Raw genomic sequence first — 22,018 nt, forward strand, 5'->3', positions numbered from 1 at the left:
TAATGTTCTGATATCCTGTGTAATAAGTACACATAACACGGGCAAGTAGGACTACCTCCATGCCGGATAGTCATTGTACGGTATACGTTATAGCCAGCCACTCGATGAGGAGGCGAGCGATTTTGCAGACTTGCCAAATTAAAAATTAAAATGGTAAAAACCTTGCATCCGGCGTATTACGGTCATTACGGCACATTGAATATACATCTTAGGCAGATCGAGACTTGCATATGCATTATATATTGTATAAACAATTGTAAGATTTAGTTAGGCAGATAAACTTTGTTAGGTGCCTACCCTTTAAGTTAGGCCAGAAGGGGGAGTCGGAAGCGGTTCGCGAAAAGTTCGGATGACTGAAGCGAAAAAACCTTCAAGGAAAGTAAAGTCAAAAGCCGATATAACCGACGGAAGATAATGAATATATCATAATTTTTTATATTCAAGGGGATATTATATTTGAGGTCATTGAGGATACTCAAATTTATTCTAGAAATGCGTCAGTAAATAAACAGCAGTAGTTAGGGGCATAACCTTTAAAATGTAATTTTTTATAACCCCTCGGGCCTCTGGCATATTGACGATATTGTATTTCTCAAATATTCTTTCAGAAGGTTAGAGAATTAGTGTTTTCCGCTTTGCAATAAAATCCAAATAAATGGAATATTTTTTAACATGTCCGAAAACTAAAAACTCTTTTTGAAAGATGATGAAATAAGCTTAATAAGTTATTTTCAAAATATTAAAATTTTAAATGCACGGATAAAAAAAGTTTAAAAATGGCTCATCTTACGTTTTTTCGTCTGAACGCTGAACAAAAATTACGGGTAACCCTTTATAAGACAAATGTATTATAAACATTACTGTCACCTCAATTTTTTTCTTTTATTTTATAAAAAAATCACCAAGTTTTCTCAAATTGCAGTCGGAACCTTTGGTTTCATAGAGGGACACATTTGAATTATTCTGTAGTTTACTTCTAGATTTGAATAAAAAAAGTGCAGTATTTTCTCTTTCTAACAGGTGTTCGATCATATTTCTCACTACGACAGTATGTGAGACACGACGATTTCAATGCGACTGTATGGGATGTTCCGAAAAGCTAACAAATTAACTCTACGGATAATAGCTGCTTGTTCGCAAAACCGAACAAATTAGCTTAAGGGGTTAGTGGCGATTTTCATCTCTTAAGTTAACCAAATTAAAGATACTTGACACTGTCGTACAATCGACTTTCCTTTAATGCGAAGATGATAATAGATCGACCTTTCATCAGTATTTGTTAATGTATGCAGGTAATATACCTACTATCCATGTGGTTTTTAGCTAGAGTGTGCTAACCACATTAAAAAGTTGGCAGACTTCGTCGAACCAGTCTATTCGCAGCTACGGGGCATGATGGTTAACCATAATAATTTGTGTATCTTCAGTGTTTGTTTTCTCGCTTGACGTTGAACGAAATGGCAAATCAACATGGATTAATTGGATGAGAAAGGGTTAAATTAATGGGGTAATAAAAGTGAAAGCGAAGATTGAAGGAACCAACCCATTAATTACAGGTACGTACATTTTCACGAGAAAAACACGAAATTCGCAATTTTTACCCTTTTTCATTAAAAAAAATCACCTTTTTGACGCAAGATACCAAAAACTCAACGAAACATCACTTTTGTTGCAAAAAACCACCACTTTTTTGAAAATAATACAGCATTTGAGAAAAATTTATTCTTCATAATATACAATGACGAAATGCATCAATATTGGGATTTTAAAGAATACATCGTGATAATACGTTCATATTTTACTAAAAGTTTATAAGAAAAAATATCAATTCATTCGTTAAGGGTGTGCAATTCCGTTTTTAACCGGATTACGAATAATTTGAAGAGATTCTTAATTAATTACCAATTTTCAATATTAGTATTTTATCTCCGTGCACAAAACGTAACGCGAATTTCGCCGTTAAATAACCCGAATTTACACAAAAATCGCAATTTTTTCAGATAACTACTAATACAAGTAATCGTTTATCGTTAATACAAACTGTTGTCCAAAGGGGGGAGTTTTGCTGATACCGTGAACCAGCTACTCCTATATGTTGAAGACTAAACAGCATCTTCACTTCAATAACCATATATTATTGAATAATCAATAACCATGTACGTTACAATCTTAACATATAAACATTCAGCCTGCATATGTATGTGCTCGTTAAACTCGAAAAGTAGTCGACCGATATCGCTGAAAATTTCAAAGTTTGTTCTTATTAGTGCTAGGAGTGTTTGAATTGGAATTTGAGAGTGGTTTGAATAGCATAAGAAGTCGGGGACGCCCGGGGAATACTTAACGCAATATGTCTGATAGACACGGAGTCGAATTAAAGCCGATGTAAAGTAGTTTTTTAAGAGTAACATTGTGGTATACAGAATGGGGGAAGAAGTCGGAGACGCCCGAGAAAGACATTGGCAATTGCAGGGTCCGCTAGTCAATCGTATATTGGATTAGGGTAATCATTTCATGGAAGAAAACAAAACACTATGCATCGACAATCGGTCAACGCGTTATTTTCAGTTCGTGCGTACTTGAGCAATATTGAGCTATGCCCATGGTGTTTCTTGTACGGTGTAAATGCGATGGTTTCGTTACATTTCCATATATGCGGCCGGCTAAGTGTGCCAAGTCGGTCCCGAACCGCCCGGTCGGGACAGTCGGCACACAGTGGGCTGAAAATCGCCTTTCATAGACATAGAGACTTGAATTTTCAAGGGTATTTTTTTTGCTAGAAATGGATTCTGCTGATCATTACTATGCTATAAAATGTCGTACGAAGCAATTGCGTGTACAAATGAAGGAGTTATAATTTTTTTAAGAAAAATTTGTATGGCGCTGACATTAAAAATGAGGCTATCTCTGGAATCATAAGGTTGGCCGTTCTATCTTTACACACAGATAATACTACTATTTATTTTTATTTTTTTGACATACTTCATATTGTGGCGCAAGGTGCGATTATTTTTTTAAAAATCCTAAAGTAGAAAAAAAATCTTTTTTTTTGTTGATGAATCATTTTAATGCTTAAATGCTTTACATATGAGTATGCTTTGTCTAGTTTACAATATTTTATTTACACTGCAAGCCAAAACACTGTGCACAGTGGGCTGAAAATCGCCTTTCATAGACATAGAGACTTGAATTTTCAAGTGTATTTTTTTGGCTAGAAATGGATTCTGCTGATCATTAATATGTTATAAAATTTTGTATGAAGGAATTGCGTGTACAAATGAAGGAGTCATCATTTTTTTAATAAAAATTTGTATGGAACTGACATTAAAAATGAGGCTATCTCTGGAATCATAAGGTTGACCATTATATCCTTACACACAAATATACTACTATTTATTTGTATTTTTTGACATACTTTGTACTGTGGCGAAACTTGTGATTTTTTTAAAAAAAATCCTCAAAGTTGAAAAAAATACTTTTTTATGTTGAAGATTCATTTTAATGCTTAAATGCTTTACATATGAGTATGCTTTGTCTAGTTTACAATATTTTATTTACACTGCAAGCCTAAAAGCATTTAAGCATTAAAATGAATCATCAACATTAAAAAGGGTTTTTTTCAACTTTGAGGATTTTTAAAAAAATAATCGCACCTTGCGCCACAATATGAAGTATGTCAAAAAAATACAAATAAATAGTAGTATTATCTGTGTGTAAAGATAGAACGGCCAACCTTATGATTCCAGAGATAGCCTCATTTTTAATGTCAGCGCCATACAAATTTTTCTTAAAAAAATTATAACTCCTTCATTTGTACACGCAATTGCTTCGTACGACATTTTATAGCATAGTAATGATCAGCAGAATCCATTTCTAGCAAAAAAAAATACCCTTGAAAATTCAAGTCTCTATGTCTATGAAAGGCGATTTTCAGCCCACTGTGCGGCATCTGCCCGACACTGCACAGACTTTACCGCCGCGCAGCCTCCAAATCCCGCGCGGATTAATATTAATCTCCCTACCAGCACCAACACTCGCTTTCTTATCGGCCGGTGCACATTAAGGCTGCATGCACATTGCACATGCATACGGTATATTTATAAGATGGTGCACACGCCTAAACTCTATGCTCAGATGTTTTCACAAGAGACGCGAGCTGTAGTAAGAAATGAGTCAATATTATATGATAAGGGCAAAATTGGTTTTTTATGTGTTTCGTTAAGTTTTGTGACCTATTTCGTTTTAAAAATCATTTTTTCATGAAGAGGGCTTAAAAGAAAGCTGCGAAATATATTATTCTTTTTCGATCTCCAGGGAGAATCGAAAGTTTTAATTTGATATTCAGAAAAACATAATTTTAGCACTCATCATATTTAGATCAAAGACTGTAAAATCTATGTAACTATGTTTTTATTCGTGGAAATTTGGAACTATTGTCCGCTCAAATTAACATTTTAAAGGAGAAAGAAGGAAGTAGGATATTAGGAAAAAAGAAGGGTGATAAAGTACGTGGGACAATAAATTCAGGTGTTTGACTTCGTTAGTGAGCGAGACAGATATATTATAGTAGTATAAAAGCCCATGTATTAGCTTAATCTCTTTCTCACATGCCAGCTTGAAACTAAATAGCACGTAACCGTAATATTAGTACTCGGTTAAAAAATAAAATACAGTAATCATTGTAATACTAATTCCGAAGCAGTATTATAACAAAGAAGAACGAGAAGAAAAATAACAATCACTAAACATATTTTGACTTCTCAGGATTTTGAACCCGCAACCGGCCTAAGGAATGTTACTGCTTAGGTCTCGGGGTCACCATTTATATGGGAATACCCACCGGGTTTACAACAAGGAGACCAATATATTCACAACCACCACAATACTGTCCATAAGTGTTCAGGAGCATGACGGGAAACAGAGGAATAGACTGGGGTTTTGAAGAGATCTGTTTGTTTGAACGGTGGAAATAAGCAGATATTCTCGGCGTTCAGACCGCTCTATGCAAAAACCATGCTTCAGCAGACAACATGGTTTTTGTTATCAGCGGTATCAGTAATTGCAGGTAGCCTGGGTAAACTAGTTTTGTAAGCAAATAAACCATTCGCATCAGATAAAGGGACAGGTAATGGGTCACGCTATGAAAACTGAAGCATTTACCATGTACAGCAGTACAGTAATAATAATAATACCTCGATGACTTTTATAGCGCCGTTTTTGTGCAAAAACACCTCAAGGGCGCTGTACAAACTTATAATACATTTTTACAGTGTTATTACTTAACTATTTATGGAGAAAATATACAGTTCAATACTTACCTGGTAGGTCACTTGATCAGTAGTATCACTCTATGGCAGAACCAATTTCTATCGACAGATAACTTAAATTCAATAGTGAAAAGATAAGATTTTAGATAAAAATCAATAGTAGCCACTTCATATAACCGAACGGGTAGACAGACTATCTTGATATATACCTTTTGCGACCTCTACATTCATACCTACCGGCATTATATCAAGACTCTTACCCGAAGCACTTGATTAACGTTTCACCCTAACACCTTTGGTCTCTTTCCGTGTCGTAAATAATTCGCCATACATTCCTTCCTTCGTTCATCCGATATACGTGTACAAACGCCCTTTTCATGGTCTCAAATCAGGCGTTCATCTCCTAAATTGTGATTGGGTCATACATTATTATACCACATTTTACATCTCAGAAATTCAGGGGGTATTGCACGATCATCTACTCAAAATAGGAAGAAGACTCGGCTAACTTATCCGGTTTATAGCCACTATTCAAAGGTTAGATAGAAAACTCGGCTAATTTATCCCGATACATAGACACTATTCAAAGGTTAGATAGAAAACTCGGCTAATTTATCCCGATACATACACTATTCAAAGGTTAGATGGAAAACTCGGCTAATTTATCCCGATACATAGACACTATTCAAAGGTTAGATAGAAAACTCGGCTAATTTATCCCGATACATAGACACTATTCAAAGGTTAGATGGAAAACTCGGCTAATTTATCCCGATACATACACTATTCAAAGGTTAGATGGAAAACTCGGCCAATTTATCCCGATACATAGACACTATTCAAAGGTTAGATAGAAAACTCGGCTAATTTATCCCGATACATAGACACTATTCAAAGGTTAGATGGAAAACTCGGCTAATTTATCCCGATACATACACTATTCAAAGGTTAGATGGAAAACTCGGCTAATTTATCCCGATACATAGACACTATTCAAAGGTTAGATAGAAAACTCGGCTAATTTATCCCGATACATAGACACTATTCAAAGGTTAGATGGAAAACTCGGCTAATTTATCCCGATACATAGACACTATTCAAAGGTTAGATAGAAAACTCGGCTTATTTATCCCGATACATAGACACTATTCAAAGGTTAGATGGAAAACTCGGCTAATTTATCCCGATACATAGACACTATTCAAAGGTTAGATGGAAAACTCGGCTAATTTATCCCGATACATAGACACTATTCAAAGGTTAGATAGAAAACTCGGCTAATTTATCCCGATACATAGACACTATTCAAAGGTTAGATGGAAAACTCGGCTAATTTATCCCGATACATACACTATTCAAAGGTTAGATGGAAAACTCGGCTAATTTATCCCGATACATAGACACTATTCAAAGGTTAGATGGAAAACTCGGCTAATTTATCCCGATACATAGACACTATTCAAAGGTTAGATGGAAAACTCGGCTAATTTATCCCGATACATAGACACTATTCAAAGGTTAGATAGAAAACTCGGCTAATTTATCCCGATACATAGACACTATTCAAAGGTTAGATGGAAAACTCGGCTAATTTATCCCGATACATACACTATTCAAAGGTTAGATGGAAAACTCGGCTAATTTATCCCGATACATACACTATTCAAAGGTTAGATGGAAAACTCGGCTAATTTATCCCGATACATAGACACTATTCAAAGGTTAGATAGAAAACTCGGCTTATTTATCCCGATACATAGACACTATTCAAAGGTTAGATGGAAAACTCGGCTAATTTATCCCGATACATAGACACTATTCAAAGGTTAGATAGAAAACTCGGCTAATTTATCCCGATACATAGACATTATTCAAAGGTTAGATAGAAAATTCTGCTAACTTTTCCGATACATAGCCACTATTCAAAAATTAGAGTATCGAATAGTAAACTTGGAATTTATAAATAAATCAATAATGTATGTTATCCTATGGATAAGCTATCAAAAGGATGGTGATACCCTCTTAGACTACTTTAGTCATATGTATACCCATTATATGTTTGGTATTAAAACTGCACTCAAATTGTTTCTCTAACTTTGACAACTATAAAAAATAAAAATAAAACAAATGAGTCACACAGGAAATCTTGTAAGACTCGAGATAAGGTGAAGTAACGTAATACAACTTTCATAATTCTATACTGCACCATGTAAAATGATAAATTAGCATGTGACTTGCACGAGAAGTCTTCCCTTAGCTGAGATTGCATTATGCCAGTCCAAATGAATTATTCCCAGAGATCAGACGAGCGGCATTATATTATACAGATTAAATGACGGAGATATCATACGAAGTCGAGACAAACTTATTAAACAATATGCGGAACTCCAATGAAGATTGCAGGAAACGAGATATATATAAGGCGTGGAGTTCAGAATAAGGCTTTCAAACCCCCGAGACTCGAAATAGGTACCTACCTACTTCATATGGTCACAAGTCACAAGCTAAATATGCTCAACGTTTGTAGTTTCATAAAATTACTAGCTGAGGTGTACCTGGCGTTGCCCGACTTTTCACTACTTCAATAAATGTAATATTAATAATATTTGGCTAATTTATATAGCGAGAATTATATAGCGAGCTAATTTATATAGCGAGCTAATTTATGTAGCGAGCTAATTTATATGGCGAGCTAATTTATATAGAATTCATTGTCATTGATAACGAGTCTATCTGCTAGGTTTCAGCTCGATCGGATGGCAGAAAGTGGGTTAATTTCCGGTTCTAAGGTTTGCATTAATTTATTCCCATAAAGAAACATTCAAATTTTTTATCATTATAAAAGTTTATCGGGAAACCTGTTAATTCATTCGTAACCCCTGTAATCCCGCTTTTAACCGGATTACCAATGAATTTAAGAGATTCATAAAAAAATAACAATAGTCATTTTTCTACCTTCTAACAGTCTAGATCCAATAAAATATTTATTTTCGTAATTTACTAAAAGTTTATCAGGAAACCTTTTAATTCGTTCGTAAGGCCTGCAATCCCGTTTTTAACCGGATTACCAATGATTTAAAGAGATTCTTAGTAAATTAACAATAGTCATTTTTCTTCGTGCACGGTCTGAAAGGGTTAACACCACACTGGATATCGGAGGGTTAACAGACACGTTAATGAAAGCATTGATGTCGGTAAATTGGCTCAAATAATGGTATATCGTACTTGGGGTAAATTATACAAAGTTTTTATATGACCTTAATTTTGACGGCACGCAAAGATTTATGCCAAAAATTACTATAAAGCTATCAATCAGTTAATAACCTTAAGTCTCGGAAAACTTTCATTTCATTCATTTTAAGGATTAAGACCTTCAACATTTTGTATTGGACGTAAAAAGCAATTTAAATTACTATAATTTTGTTTTGAATATTGATCACGTAAATATTACAATGCCATTCCACTGTGGGTTAAATCTAGGACTAACAAATTTGAACTAATTTTGACTTTGCCTAACAAAGGTCGCGGCTTTAAATCCAGGCGTGCGCAAGTAAATTTTATTTGATTAATTTGTGTATATCGCAATCCATTCATTTAAAATAATGTACAGTGTACTTGCGGCACGTTCCAGAATGGAAGATACTTCCAGTACCACTCTGGTGTAAGACCACCATTCAAGATTGAAACGCTGTTTGAAATGGCTTTAGCAGTGTTTGGTGACCAGATCCTAACAGTAATTTACTTCCTCACCTTTCTCCTCCCCATCTCCTTCCCCTCTTTTATAGGTCTTATTTATCTTTTCTTCCGTTCTCTGTAATTTTATTGCATTAAATGCATTTAAAAAACCACGTGGAAGTGTATTAAGTATTGTGTTAACATACAAAGATGTTTTGATACAAAGTAAATTCTGTGTTGAAGCAACGCTATTTGTAGAACAGAAAGAAAAGTTCATTCTAACCAACAACGCAAAGCTTCCCATCGATAGTCCGCTGCAGTATAAAAATACGGATTAAATCGAGACGACGAAAAAAGAAGCACGTATATTTACAATTCCACTCAAATAGCAACATCAAAGTGCTGAGCGCTTCGAAGTCAGATCCGTGGGCGATGGGAATAGCTTCTAACGAATACATTGAATAAAGTTCTAACTAGATTTGAACCGAACAAGAATCAAATTCAATTTTATACTTTATTTTAACCGGTTTGACTCGTCAGGCATCTGGCATATTCTGTCAGAAGTCGGAGTTATTCCGTTTTGCAATAAATCTAAATAAATAGATTATTTATGAACGTATCCGAAAAAAAAACAAAAGTGATGAAATACGCTTTCAACAAATAACCACATCATTTTTGAAATACAAACATTTTCTGTGTAAATTTAAAAAAAGTTTGAATACCTTACGTTTTTTCGTCTAAACACTGAACCAAAATTACGATATTTGAACGAAATCTTGAATTTTCATATAAATATAATTAATTAAAATTTCACCAAGTTTCCATTTTTTTTCTCAAATTGCGGTCGGAACATTTGGTTTCATAGAGATGTACATTTTAATTATTCTTTGCTTAACTTCTAGATTTGAATACAAAGCTTGGTGTTTTCTCTTTCTAACACTGTTTAGATTATATTTCTCGAAATTAACGCTCGACGCCAGAATTTTTTTGGGTTTTTTACTATGCATAAAGTTAAACTTGACGGTATGCAATAATACATTATTTAGTTTGCATGGTTTTGAATAACTGTGTGTGGAATATTCAAAACGCAAATGATTAAACAATAGTCTTACCTTCTTTAGTGGTAAACCTATTGACGTCAGTTCCGTTGACGTTCAGTAACACATCGCCTGCCTCAAGCTGAAACAAACAAACAAAAACATTTACATTAAATAACCGTAAATTGCACTGAGGACAATAAACTGTCACGGTAAGAATCAATTCACTGAAAATATAGCAAAGGGAATACAAAAAACAGTACATAATATTATTATAATATAAGGGGGGTTTTGGTTTGAAAATTTGATCGCTTAGGAATATTTTAACACATCCTTGGCCTTTGAAATAAACGAGCTTTTTTGTCTTTTTCAGGCCTATTAAAGCTACTTTACAGTTCAAAATCTCCTACTTACGAACCCACTGTCGGTTATGGTTTTATTGTATATTTCGGAAAATTAAGTTCTTCAAAAAACAATTGTAAAACATTGAACTTGTGCGTGAACTTAGGAAAATAAAATAAAACACACTTTTGGCGATATTTTTTTCTTGCATAAATCAAAATAGACGGGTGGGGTTAAGCGGGAATTTAAACCTTATTACATAAGGCGTTTTATTGTCAGCGACCTGTTTCCAAATGTTATGTGGTGCATCGCCTTAAACTAATTTTATGATCAAGCATAATTTGCGTAAAAAATTTGATTTAATAAAAAAATACCTGTCTTTGTTTTAACACCACAATTATTCATTTATATTTTTAACATCGATCAGATTTCTGCTTGTTTCCATGTTTCAATATAGGTACTATTATAACATTTATAATTATTGTACAACCCTGATGTAGATTGGTTACAAGCAAAACCAGTTCAAAGTAATTATTGTACAACCCTGATGTAGATTGGTTAGAAGCGAAACCTGTTCAAAGTAATTATTGTAGAACCCCGATGTAGATTGGTTAGAAGCGAAACCTGTTCAAAGTAATTATTGTATAACTCTGATGTAGATTGGTTAGAAGCGAAACCTGTTCAAAGTAATTATTGTAGAACCCCGATGTAGATTGGTTAGAAGCGAAACCTATACGAAGTAATTATTGTCCTTGGTGTAGATTGGTTAGAAGCGAAACCTGTTCAAAGTAATTATTGTACAAATCTGATGTAGATTGGTTAGAAGCGAAACCTGTTCAAAGTAATTATTGTAGAACCCCGATGTAGATTGGTTAAAAGCGAAACCTATTCAAAGTAATTATTATTCAACCCTGATGTAGATTGGTTAGAAGCGAAACCTGTGAAAGTGATTATTGTATAACCCCGATGTAGATTGGTTACAAGCGAAACCAATGTTGAAACAATAGTGCATTCATTGCCCCGTATTCCGAATTTCTACTGATTTATAACATATTTCTCTGGAACACTAGGTTCCTAAAAAAAATATTTGTCGTTTTTGAAGATAATATTTGTACATTTGGAGAGCCGAAACGGTAATGGTAAGAAATTCCCTCGATAGAAAATTATCGCAAAGTATGCACTGAAAATTATTAAAAACACATTTTGTTCTGTTATTTAACATGTGTTCTGTTAGGTATGACAAAATCACAGTGTATAATTAATTGGAACTTGGGCATCTGTCTAGAGATTTTTTCTATATTTTAAACGAGTCGTGGTTTTGTTAAATTTTTTCACAATTTACGCTTAATTATATTAATATGAGCGTCAAACCATCTTCTTCTTCTTTTTGAATGCTTACTACGAAGCCTTTATACTAAAGTGCACAATACGAAACAGATCACGTGTTTATAGTAAAAGGTCGATGAAATTTAAAACTCGACACCTCCTGACCTGAAAATAGTATTTGCCATGTCAGCAGATCTGCATCCGTGTCAAAAGCTGCATATTATCGATCCTACATTTTAAAAACAATCGTTTTAAAATAGCTAGTTAATGACACGGACGTGTCGAAACCGGTCGCTAATTTTATTAAAAAAATTTATACGTAACAAATGTACATTGTGAATAATAAAAACTCATTAAAAACAAAAAATGTCTAGAAATTGTTACATAGTGAATGCCAAAGAAATACAAAAAAAAAATTAAAAATAAAGTATTGAAGTAAATAACAAAATATTTAACTCCTCTCATTTCTTTGATTTTCGTATCTATTTGTCTTTAGTGTAATTCTCATACTTCTATTTTGTAGTGTTGTCATTTGTTTCATTAATCCATCATTGGATATGAATAGAATAGTTGCTACAGTAATTAACGTTTGGTACGATGATTGCGCTGTGTACATTTTTACTGAACTTTTGAGGAATCTCCTTATTCTTCCCAACAGTGAATTTAAAAAAAATAATTTCTCTTATGTTTTGAGAAAAAGTCAGTTTTGAGTCCAGTATATTTCATTTCAAACATTTCTTTCAAAGCTTCACCGTTTATCAATATTTTTCTTTTTGTTAATGTTACTAGTTTTCCAAAGTTCATAAATTTTGTTTTATTTATATTCAATTTTTTCTTCAGCCAGATTAATGTACATTTTTTTTATCCCAGTCCAGTTCTTAAAAAACGTTTAATCTTTATTATTTTATTTTTGTCATCTAAAGTAATACAAAAAAGAGTGTATTATTTTTTTCGGTGTAAAAAAGGATTCTCAGTCATTATTTCACATTTCCTCATCTTCCCTTACAGAGTAAGTTGAGGGAGATAAATGTATGTTTTTTTAATTTCTTGGGATGAATATGCAATTTTCACTTGTAGAGATATTGTAACATAACTACCTCATTAAACATAAAAAATGAACACCCTGCTGAAAGTCTTTCCTTATTATGAATAGTGTCTCAGTTTTGGTCATATTTCTAATTTCACCGCCGTTAGAAAGTTTCCGTTTATTTTTTCCACTCCTTCTTCCCCGATCTTCACTCCCAATTACCGTTTCCCAACTCTGGGCGAGCAGCTTTAAAGTAAAACGCCGTTGACACTCCAGCCATAGTGGCCGGGCGCTGGAATTTTCTCGGAGAAATAAAACACTGTTATCCTACTCTTACTAGAGATGTGAATATCGTTTTCTTTTCCGATACCTATTATAACGAATAATCTTCAATCCAGTCATATATTATCATTACATCAGTCATACATTTATCCGCTTTCATCCAAGGACGGGTTGTTTCACACAATTTCACTATAAATAATATCAAACTTCGCTTCATTTTCTTTTCCTTCCTAAGATGCACTCATAGGTAATAGACAACACTAGTAACAAATAATAAGTCTTAAATTATCGTATTTATACGAAGATACCCACACACAGTGAATACTAATATGTGAATTTATAAACTCACCATCTCGAACGTAAATGAAATATTTCAAGAGCATGGTAAATAGCAGTCTACGAACAGAATACTGAAATACAGAGTATCTGGGGGTAAAGTGCGCTAACTTCGGGATTCTACATGATAGTAGAAGTAAAAAAGAAATATAACTTTCGAAATTCCCCCTTTTTCCCATGCAAAACTATTTTACCATATAAGAATATTATTTTCTCATACAAACATTTCAACTTTTTTACTTTTAAAATCGTGTAGAATCACCCCCCGAAGTTAGCGCACTTTACTCCCGGACACCCTGTATAATGAATGAATTTTAAATTTTAAATAACACAACGACTTGGAATAACAGATTATCAACTGGCAACCCTCTATCCAAAACCTAGTTAGGAATAAGAAAATATTCTATAACAATTTTTGGTTCCATGATAAATCAACACAGTGACAATTCAACACACCTTTAAAAAGTCATTATAAACGATGAAATTTTTTTTAAAACCTAACCTAACCTAACCTACTTAACCCAGTTAATAAAGTTTTTGTTTCATCACTTTCCATGACTTTATATAACTTTTTAAAGATGTGATGAATTATCATTTTGATGATTTATCCGGTCACCCAATTTTTGTATATACATTACCTTCTTAAAATGTCAAAACTATAATTATTAGTAAAAATTTTTTGAGGGCTAATTAGGAATTCGGATATCTACGTCAAAGTTGGTCAATCCCTTCCGAAAATAACACCATATTCTTTGATAATAGGTTACTCAGCGGCATGGTAATAGGTATAACCAATATTTGAATATTTAATATTATAAATACCTATTACTGTTATGTTAGTCACACCTCTAACTCTTTCTCCTCGTGCCTTCTACCCGGGAGACATAATTCAGGAAGGCAGTCATTATTATTCAAAGTGTGTTATGATTTTAATGCAGACTCTCACATTATTATTTGTCAGAAGCGATTTAAATCTCCTTTCTGTTTTCTTAACATTTCTTAATCACGCACTTATCTTCTGTAATAACACATTAGCGTATAAACGTGTGGGCTGTGTTTTAAGATTGCTCGATTTTTTAACATTTACTGATCCAATAAATGTAGGGGTTGTCGGCCCTAGTGATTTTGGATCGATAATATGCAGCTTTTGACACGGATGCAGATCTGCTGACATGGCAAATACTATTTTCAGGTCAGGAGGTGTCGAGTTTTAAATTTCATCGACCTTTTACTATAAACACGTGATCTGTTTCGTATTGTGCACTTTAGTATAAAGGCTTCGTAGTAAGCATTCAAAAAGAAGAAAAAGATGGTTTGACGCTCATATTAATATAATTAAGCGTAAATTGTGAAAACATTTAACAAAACCACGACTCGTTTAAAATATAGAAAAAATCTCTAGACAGATGCCCAAGTTCCAATTCGTTAATGTACGGAGCAATGAATATATTTGACGAATTACCAGAGGAAATACAATTGGAAAAACACATAAACAAATGTAAATTACGAAAACATGCGATTGATTTATTATAATTTTTTTTTTTTTTGTTAAATAATATTGGAATGCAAAGGATTGTATTAGGACATAGATGACTATGTACCTATTTAAAATGCCACAAATAAATAAATAAAAACTAATCTGTTTGCAGATAGTGAAATTTTGAAAATGGTAGATTAGCACTGTGATATTAAATGCAAGAAGGCTTTAAGACCTAGGAAAGTAGGAGAGATACATGTACATGTAGGTACATGGTAAAACCTACACAATAATACAAAACAATCATAACACATTAACAAGGATTTGGTCTCAACGACAAATGTAAAGAAAACCCATTTCCGAAAAGATAATGTGAAATCAATGATAAAAACACTAAAGCCTCTTTCTTAGAAGAAAATGTATTCAACGACCGCTGGAAATATTATTTTTCAAGACCTTGAAGTTCCCCTGTGACCTTTCAGTAATATGACGCGCCTCGCTACAAATGTTAGGGATTCATTCATGTACTTAACAATAATTACGACATACAAAATAAAATTTCATAATTACAGAATGCCTACAAATTGCTGTCTTTAGTGCCTGATCACTGGTTCCATATTATTACCATTACGATCCCAAACCTTTGACGTTATCGTTTTTTCTAATACAGGGTTCCCAACAAATAATGTACAGTAGGTATTATTGGTTTATACCCTGAAAACTTCATTTTTCCGGTGCAGTTTTTACATTGTAGGAACTATTAATTTTAGACACTGGCAAGATATTGTCGATTGCCATACTGTGACGCATGTGCGTTCCAGCGAACCAGCCAATGCATTTTGAAAAAGTTCTCGTAGAAACTTTATTCTGTCTCGGGCTTCTTGAAGTGCAACATGCCTTTCCTACTTAACGTTGCGTTTTCCGAACCTTTTGATAAATCGCTTTGTAAATGTTGTGTGTTGAATATTATCGCTTCATTTAAAACGCATCCTTATCAGTAAGCATTATTCGCCTAACTCTTCAGCTTATTCTATTTTACATATTTTATATTTCAGATATTTTTCATTTGGCATAAATTTTAAAAATACTTGTGTATTTGTACCCATCATAAAGCATAAGTATTAAGAAATTCAAAGGGAAAAAAATCGCCAAATATACCAATAATCACAGTTCTTCTAACTGAGTGAATTTGAATTGACGAAATGGCATATGGTCAAATATTCGAAATATTCATGACATTTCCAGAATACAAGTTTCACCAGATCTTTGACTATCCTGTTTTACCTGAGTTGAATGAGTTGATACCTTCTATGCCTACCCTTTCAGAAATTGGCGTGACGGTTAATCAGTTTGCCAAATGTCACAATGAAACTGAAATTACTTTTTATATCATGTAATAACATGATCCATTCACATTATGAAATGAAGGAATGGGCTATAATAATTTTTGATCTAAATAAAACAATAAGTGAAGCAACTGTAGCGTTAATAAGTATTGTATATAATCGATATAATGTACACCGTACCGTCGGTTATTGGCGCCCAACTGATACATATTAGAGCGTTCGTGTCAACCGACCACATTTCTGAGTGCTTTCTGGGAGATTCGATAAAGCTCTTCTAGATAAAAGTTCTTAATACACAAGCAAATGTTGTATATTCCTTACAGCGTAATAGTCCAAACGGAAGATGTGGGTATCTCGTTATACAAGTAGAAAACCTTTCAAAGCCACGAAGAGAGACCACCAGATAAGATATTTTATGTTGTCAAAGGAAAAAAATATATAAATAAGATGTTACAACGTAGCTCATCTGAGATCTTTCCATAAAGAGAACCAGGGATTAGATACTGAGCTCTTATAGTGGTCCTTCTAACTCGCGTGACTCAACACGTTTACAGTGTAGTATAGAATATAGGTATATATTAGGTAACAAGTAGGAGACATATATTTAAATGAATAATCGTGGTTTTATTCAAAGTGACTGTATTATTTAATTTATAAGGCCAAACCACAAAGTGATTACCATCTCCAAAAACATGAGCTTAATATTTTTTCATTACTTATTTATTAATTTGATTTACTGTACGACAGATTGAACATCCATTTACAGTACAAGATTTATATTTTAATTATAAAAGGAAAATAGGTGTATAAACTAGTTTTAAGGTTACTTCAAGAGTAATTACTCGTAAATATATCTACAGTTGTAGAAATTTTATTGAATAGCAACATTCCTCTCGTCATGCTATGCTGTGCTAGAACATAATCTGTCTTGAACAAGTCGTGGTGACGACTATGGCTGATGTTTTCAGGCACGCGTTAAGCTATGGCATTCCAAGAGGAATGGGCTATCAATAGAGTTATGCATTATATCAACTAAGGATTGCAAGATTTGCATAACATCTTGTTTTTAGGCTAAATCTATTCATTACCTCAAGGATATATGGTGCATAAACCTCTGACACGTTCCATGCGTCTGTATATGGATAGATATAACTGAAGATTATTTTATTGATATCTTCCAGCATATTTATGTATTTTGTTTGGTGTACCTCCAGTTTAAGTCTTATAATGTTATCGAACATCACTCTGGGTCATTTAACTGTTTAGATGGATGGATGGATTACCAAATTAGATTATGGAATATTTCTCTGACGGTTTGTGAATAATGTTATGTCTCTATTGTTTATATTTCTATTATGATCTGATTTATATCTACAACCTTTTTCCATGGATATAAATGTATTGCTAAATGTTTTGTTTTGTAAATTTTTCGTTTTATATAATCTTTTGTTTTGTATAAATTTTTGAATTCATATTCCTTTTTTACAAATTTAATTTACTTATTCCTTATTATGCTGTCTCAGTAGAGGTAAAGTCACAGGAAGGAAATCCATAATTGGTATTTTGGCTATATAATACTTATGTTCAAACTGAAATAAATGTAAAATATCGATTTCCGAAAATTAATAAATAAATTACCACGAAGCTGGACAAAGGGCGTAAACACTCTATTATTTGATCTTATACAAAACTGGGTATAACGGAAAATAGGAACCGATATCGGGAAACAGCTAAACCTTAGAAGCTTTGTTATTTGTGTGTGTCATTAGTTCAATTTTATAGTTATATTAACATTATCAATGTGTGCCAGTTACTTAACTGTTATCAATTCAAAACCGCACCTACGCCTCTAGTAGAATACTAGTGGGTACATTATTTTACTCATCCATCTACTCAAACAGTGGCTACAGCACTTGAAAACTTGTGTAAACAAAGACATTAAATCTTGCCAAAATATGTATGGCACCCTTCCTAATTATAAACCACACTAACAACACATATTACCACGCCACACATTATTTATAAATCACGGCCGTAAAATGCTAAAATTTTATTTTGGAGCTTAGGCCACTGAAATTAATGTGAAATGCTAAGTATGACAGTGGTTAAATATTCTCATAGTTCGCCATACCATACCGCGAAGAAAGAGTTTTATAAGCAAAATTTACATAACTCCGCGAATGCATTCGTAGAATGACCAATATTTCAGAAATTCTTAATTTGTGTATTTTTAATGGCCAATATAGAAAACGAATTCATTTGAACATAAACAAATTGTTTTCAATTAACAATGATAAAATTTTGTATTTATTTTTGTTACGAGTTGAATATGTTTTTATTCTGTCTTCTTATGATTAACAATAAATGATAACCGTGACAATACCTATTGTTCTGAAAAAAAAGTTTTTTTGATTATTATTGTCGTAGGTTGAGTTTTTGTTGTGCTTGTTTTATATAATTCTGTCTGAATTTTGAACTTGTTTTTGGCATTCGTACGTAGGTACGCACGGAGGTAAAAAATAACAATAATAACTTTTACGACAGTATTCTTCTGTCACCATTCTTGTTTAATTATTCCGTGTGGATAGCGATTGATTCAGTAAGTAAGTGGCTACCCTAAAATATGTCATATCATTCAACTTCTGTGCTGATCGTTCTAAGAAAATCCAGAAGCGAGGTATAAATAAACATAAAATAGCTTCTTACCTACTTGGTAATCAAAACATGCCCCGAACGTAAAAAATTATATGGAAAATTGTGTAGAAACGTAGTGTTCCGTCACAGTGGCGACTGGTGACTTTTATATTGGAGGAAACCAAATCTTTCTCTCAGTGATGTTACAATACACTGCAGAGTTCTTACCAGAATATAATTATTTGCAACCTAGATGGTTTTGGTCCCGATAAGACTAGTGGTTCTTGGTTTGAGTGTTCTATTTATCTTTATCTCAATGATGTTAAAAACACTGCAGAGTTCTTACCAGAATATAATCATTTGCAACCTAGATGGTTTTGGTCCCGGTAAGACTAGTGGTTCTTGGTTTGAGTGTTCTATTTATCTTTATCTCAATGATGTTAAAAACACTGCAGAGTTCTTACCAGAATATCACAGACATAGGAATTAATAGACGAGAAGATAATGGCGAGGGGTAAAATCAACTGTTGAAGAACGAAGGGAGTAAGGCTGACTGTGATTCGTCAATAAATCAATCTGACAGTAAATAGGCATCTCGCATTATAATATCACCATTTAGTTCTTAAAAGTAAAATCTGCTTTTGAATGAATAGACATTTCTACATGGGAGCGCAAATTACTCGCCACGTTATTAACTAATTTGCGAAGTCCAAATTCGGCAAAGTAAGGCAGCTTCTATTTTCAGAGTCGTAGTTAGTTTCAGAGTATTTAGTTAAGACACTTTTACAAATGTCTCATAATTTACTTACCCCAGTAAACAACGATGAGCACACTTGAGAATCGCTACATTGTGATGTGATAGTATATGTTTCTAAAACTGATCCATATAATACGGTGTGAATAAGCTTAAAATAAAGTAAAATAATGCTTACTTATGGAATGTAATACGACAATTGGGTTTATTCTCTTTTTCACATCTATTTTTACAAGTTTTCATAGTACAAGTCAACATTTTGCCGTGTTATTTCGTAAAATGAACCGATGATGCCTCGACCATAGTTCGCACAAGAATGATGACGTCACGTTTTCAAATTTCACTTGAGGCCATATGCGAGCCCAGCCGGCTCAATGGAACCGGTATGGGGAGTGGGGATAATACGCTTTTAATCACTTAGGGCAGGTCTACTAATATTCATATGTCTATGCAGAATATAATCATTTGCAACCTAGATGGTTTTGGTCCCGGTAAGACTAGTGGTTCTTGGTTTGAGTGTTCTATTTATCTTTATCTCAATGTTGTTAAAAACACTGCAGAGTTCTTACCAGAATATAATCATTTGCAACCTAGATGGTTTTGGTCCCGGTAAGACTAGTGATTCTTGGTTTGAGTGTTCTATTTATCTTTATCTCAATGATGTTAAAAACACTGCAGAGTTCTTACCAGAATATAATCATTTGCAACCTAGATGGTTTTGGTCCCGGTAAGACTAGTGGTTCTTGGTTTGAGTGTTCTATTTATCTTTATCTCAATGTTGTTAAAAACACTGCAGAGTTCTTACCAGAATATAATCATTTGTAACCTAGGTGGTTTTGGTCCCGGTTAGACTAGAGGTTCTTGGTTCGAGTGTTCTATTTATCTATATACAAATTTTAATTCACAGTTTTTAATATTATTTTCAATGGTTAAATATAAATAATGTCGAACATTTCTTCAATTAAGGAATCATAAAAAACTATACTAAATAGGAACTACTGAAATATTGTGATGTTTATAAAATAATAATCCGATAACAATATTTGTAATTTTTGTTTAACTCATATCGCTTTAACGTTAGCTAGGAGCACCTTCTTCAAGGCGAATAAACTATTTTGTAACTTCAATTATTTTTAAATCAAAATTGGTTTTTGTTTTATGTTCTCTATCCTACCGTATGAAAATATACAAATACGAAAACCAGGACACTTAAACAAGCATTTACGTCGCATGTAAAACCTTAGTTCGATAACGGCCTATGCATACTTAGTTAACGTAGGCACTTGCGGAATCCTTGTGGAAAATTCAAGGAATGATAACATTGATTTCTGGTATTCTCATAGATTTTCAGAATTTCATTCACAATTTGTAAGGAGTATAATATAATATCATCTTAACAAATTTGTGTAGGTATAAATACAAACTTATCCTTTGATGAACTTGAGACTAGTAAACATGTACTGATAAATTTCTTTACACAGGGTGTCCGGGGGTAAAGTGCGCTAACATTGGAATGTGATTCTACATGACGATAGAAGTAAAAAAGATCACAAAAAACCAACTACTCACTTAGCCACAAATTTCCTAGAAACTGGAAGTAGAACTTACACGTTACGTGCGTATCTAATATCTACGTAAACTTATCTTATATTTATGTGTAAACGGCCTTGAGATGATATTGTGATAGGTATTTAAAAAATGGCGCTATTCAAATTAGCAAAGTAAGTATTATCGTCATTCGAAATTGCACAATACTTAAATCAATAAACCAATACGTGAAAATTCACAATAAAGTAGAATCAGGCGGAAGATGGCAATGACTTATTTGGGTAAATACGCGCATGACAAAGATTGTTTTTTTTTTAATTATTTTAATAAAAAGTAACCTGGGTATAATAATAATATTTACTTAATAACTACAGGTAATGTGCTGCTAACAACTCGAAAATTCGAAATTCGAAAACATCATTTGACAAATCAATAAAATGGAAATATATTTTTGCTTAGTTCTTTTGTTGGCCATAAATTAATTCGTCACGAAATAACAATAAAACACAAAACTTACGTGCATAAATTTTGTAAAAAATAAATTCATAAAACTGCAAATCGTAAGCATTCAGTGCTCAATAAACCAGCGCAATTTGAAACGATTAAACTTAATTTATGTATAGATAATAATAGTACAGATAATAAGGAAAACTGGCAGACTAAACGCAGAGCACGACAAACGGATGTCAATTATTACCGAGTATGGTTAAGAATTTAAAACGTCGATTTAAAAAAAATGTATGTGAATAGTGAAAGAGTCAAAACTGTCTGGAACTTGTGAGACTGTGGCATCAACAATTGGCGTATTTTGTGAGGCTGCTTTTAGTCGAGAGCCTCACCCCTCAACCGCGGAAGCCGACATTTTGAAGTACAAAACTAGTGATAAAAGTTTGATAAGGTAAAATTTTAGAGTATATCTAAGGACACGCTATAAATATTTCAAACAAAAAAACATTGGCGTAACTAG

General features: G+C 33.2%; 1 protein-coding gene across 4 annotated transcripts in view; it reads right to left on the bottom strand.

Annotated features, from left to right (window-relative positions):
• Nucleotides 1-22,018, bottom strand: part of Efa6 (Exchange factor for Arf 6) — a 208,559-nt gene that overhangs the window by 64,903 nt on the left and 121,638 nt on the right. For all 4 annotated transcript variants that reach the window (XM_089632339.1, XM_089632342.1, XM_089632340.1 and 1 more), the window contains exon 2: nt 10,055-10,121. In XM_089632339.1, the coding sequence (XP_089488465.1) occupies nt 10,055-10,121 (67 nt within the window). The remainder of the gene's footprint in view (nt 1-10,054; nt 10,122-22,018) is intronic.

The sequence above is a fragment of the Hesperophylax consimilis genome, chromosome 6, assembly GCF_061612785.1.
Source record: "Hesperophylax consimilis isolate HC1 chromosome 6, BYU_Hcon_1.0, whole genome shotgun sequence".
NCBI classification, from domain to species: Eukaryota; Metazoa; Arthropoda; class Insecta; order Trichoptera; family Limnephilidae; genus Hesperophylax; species Hesperophylax consimilis.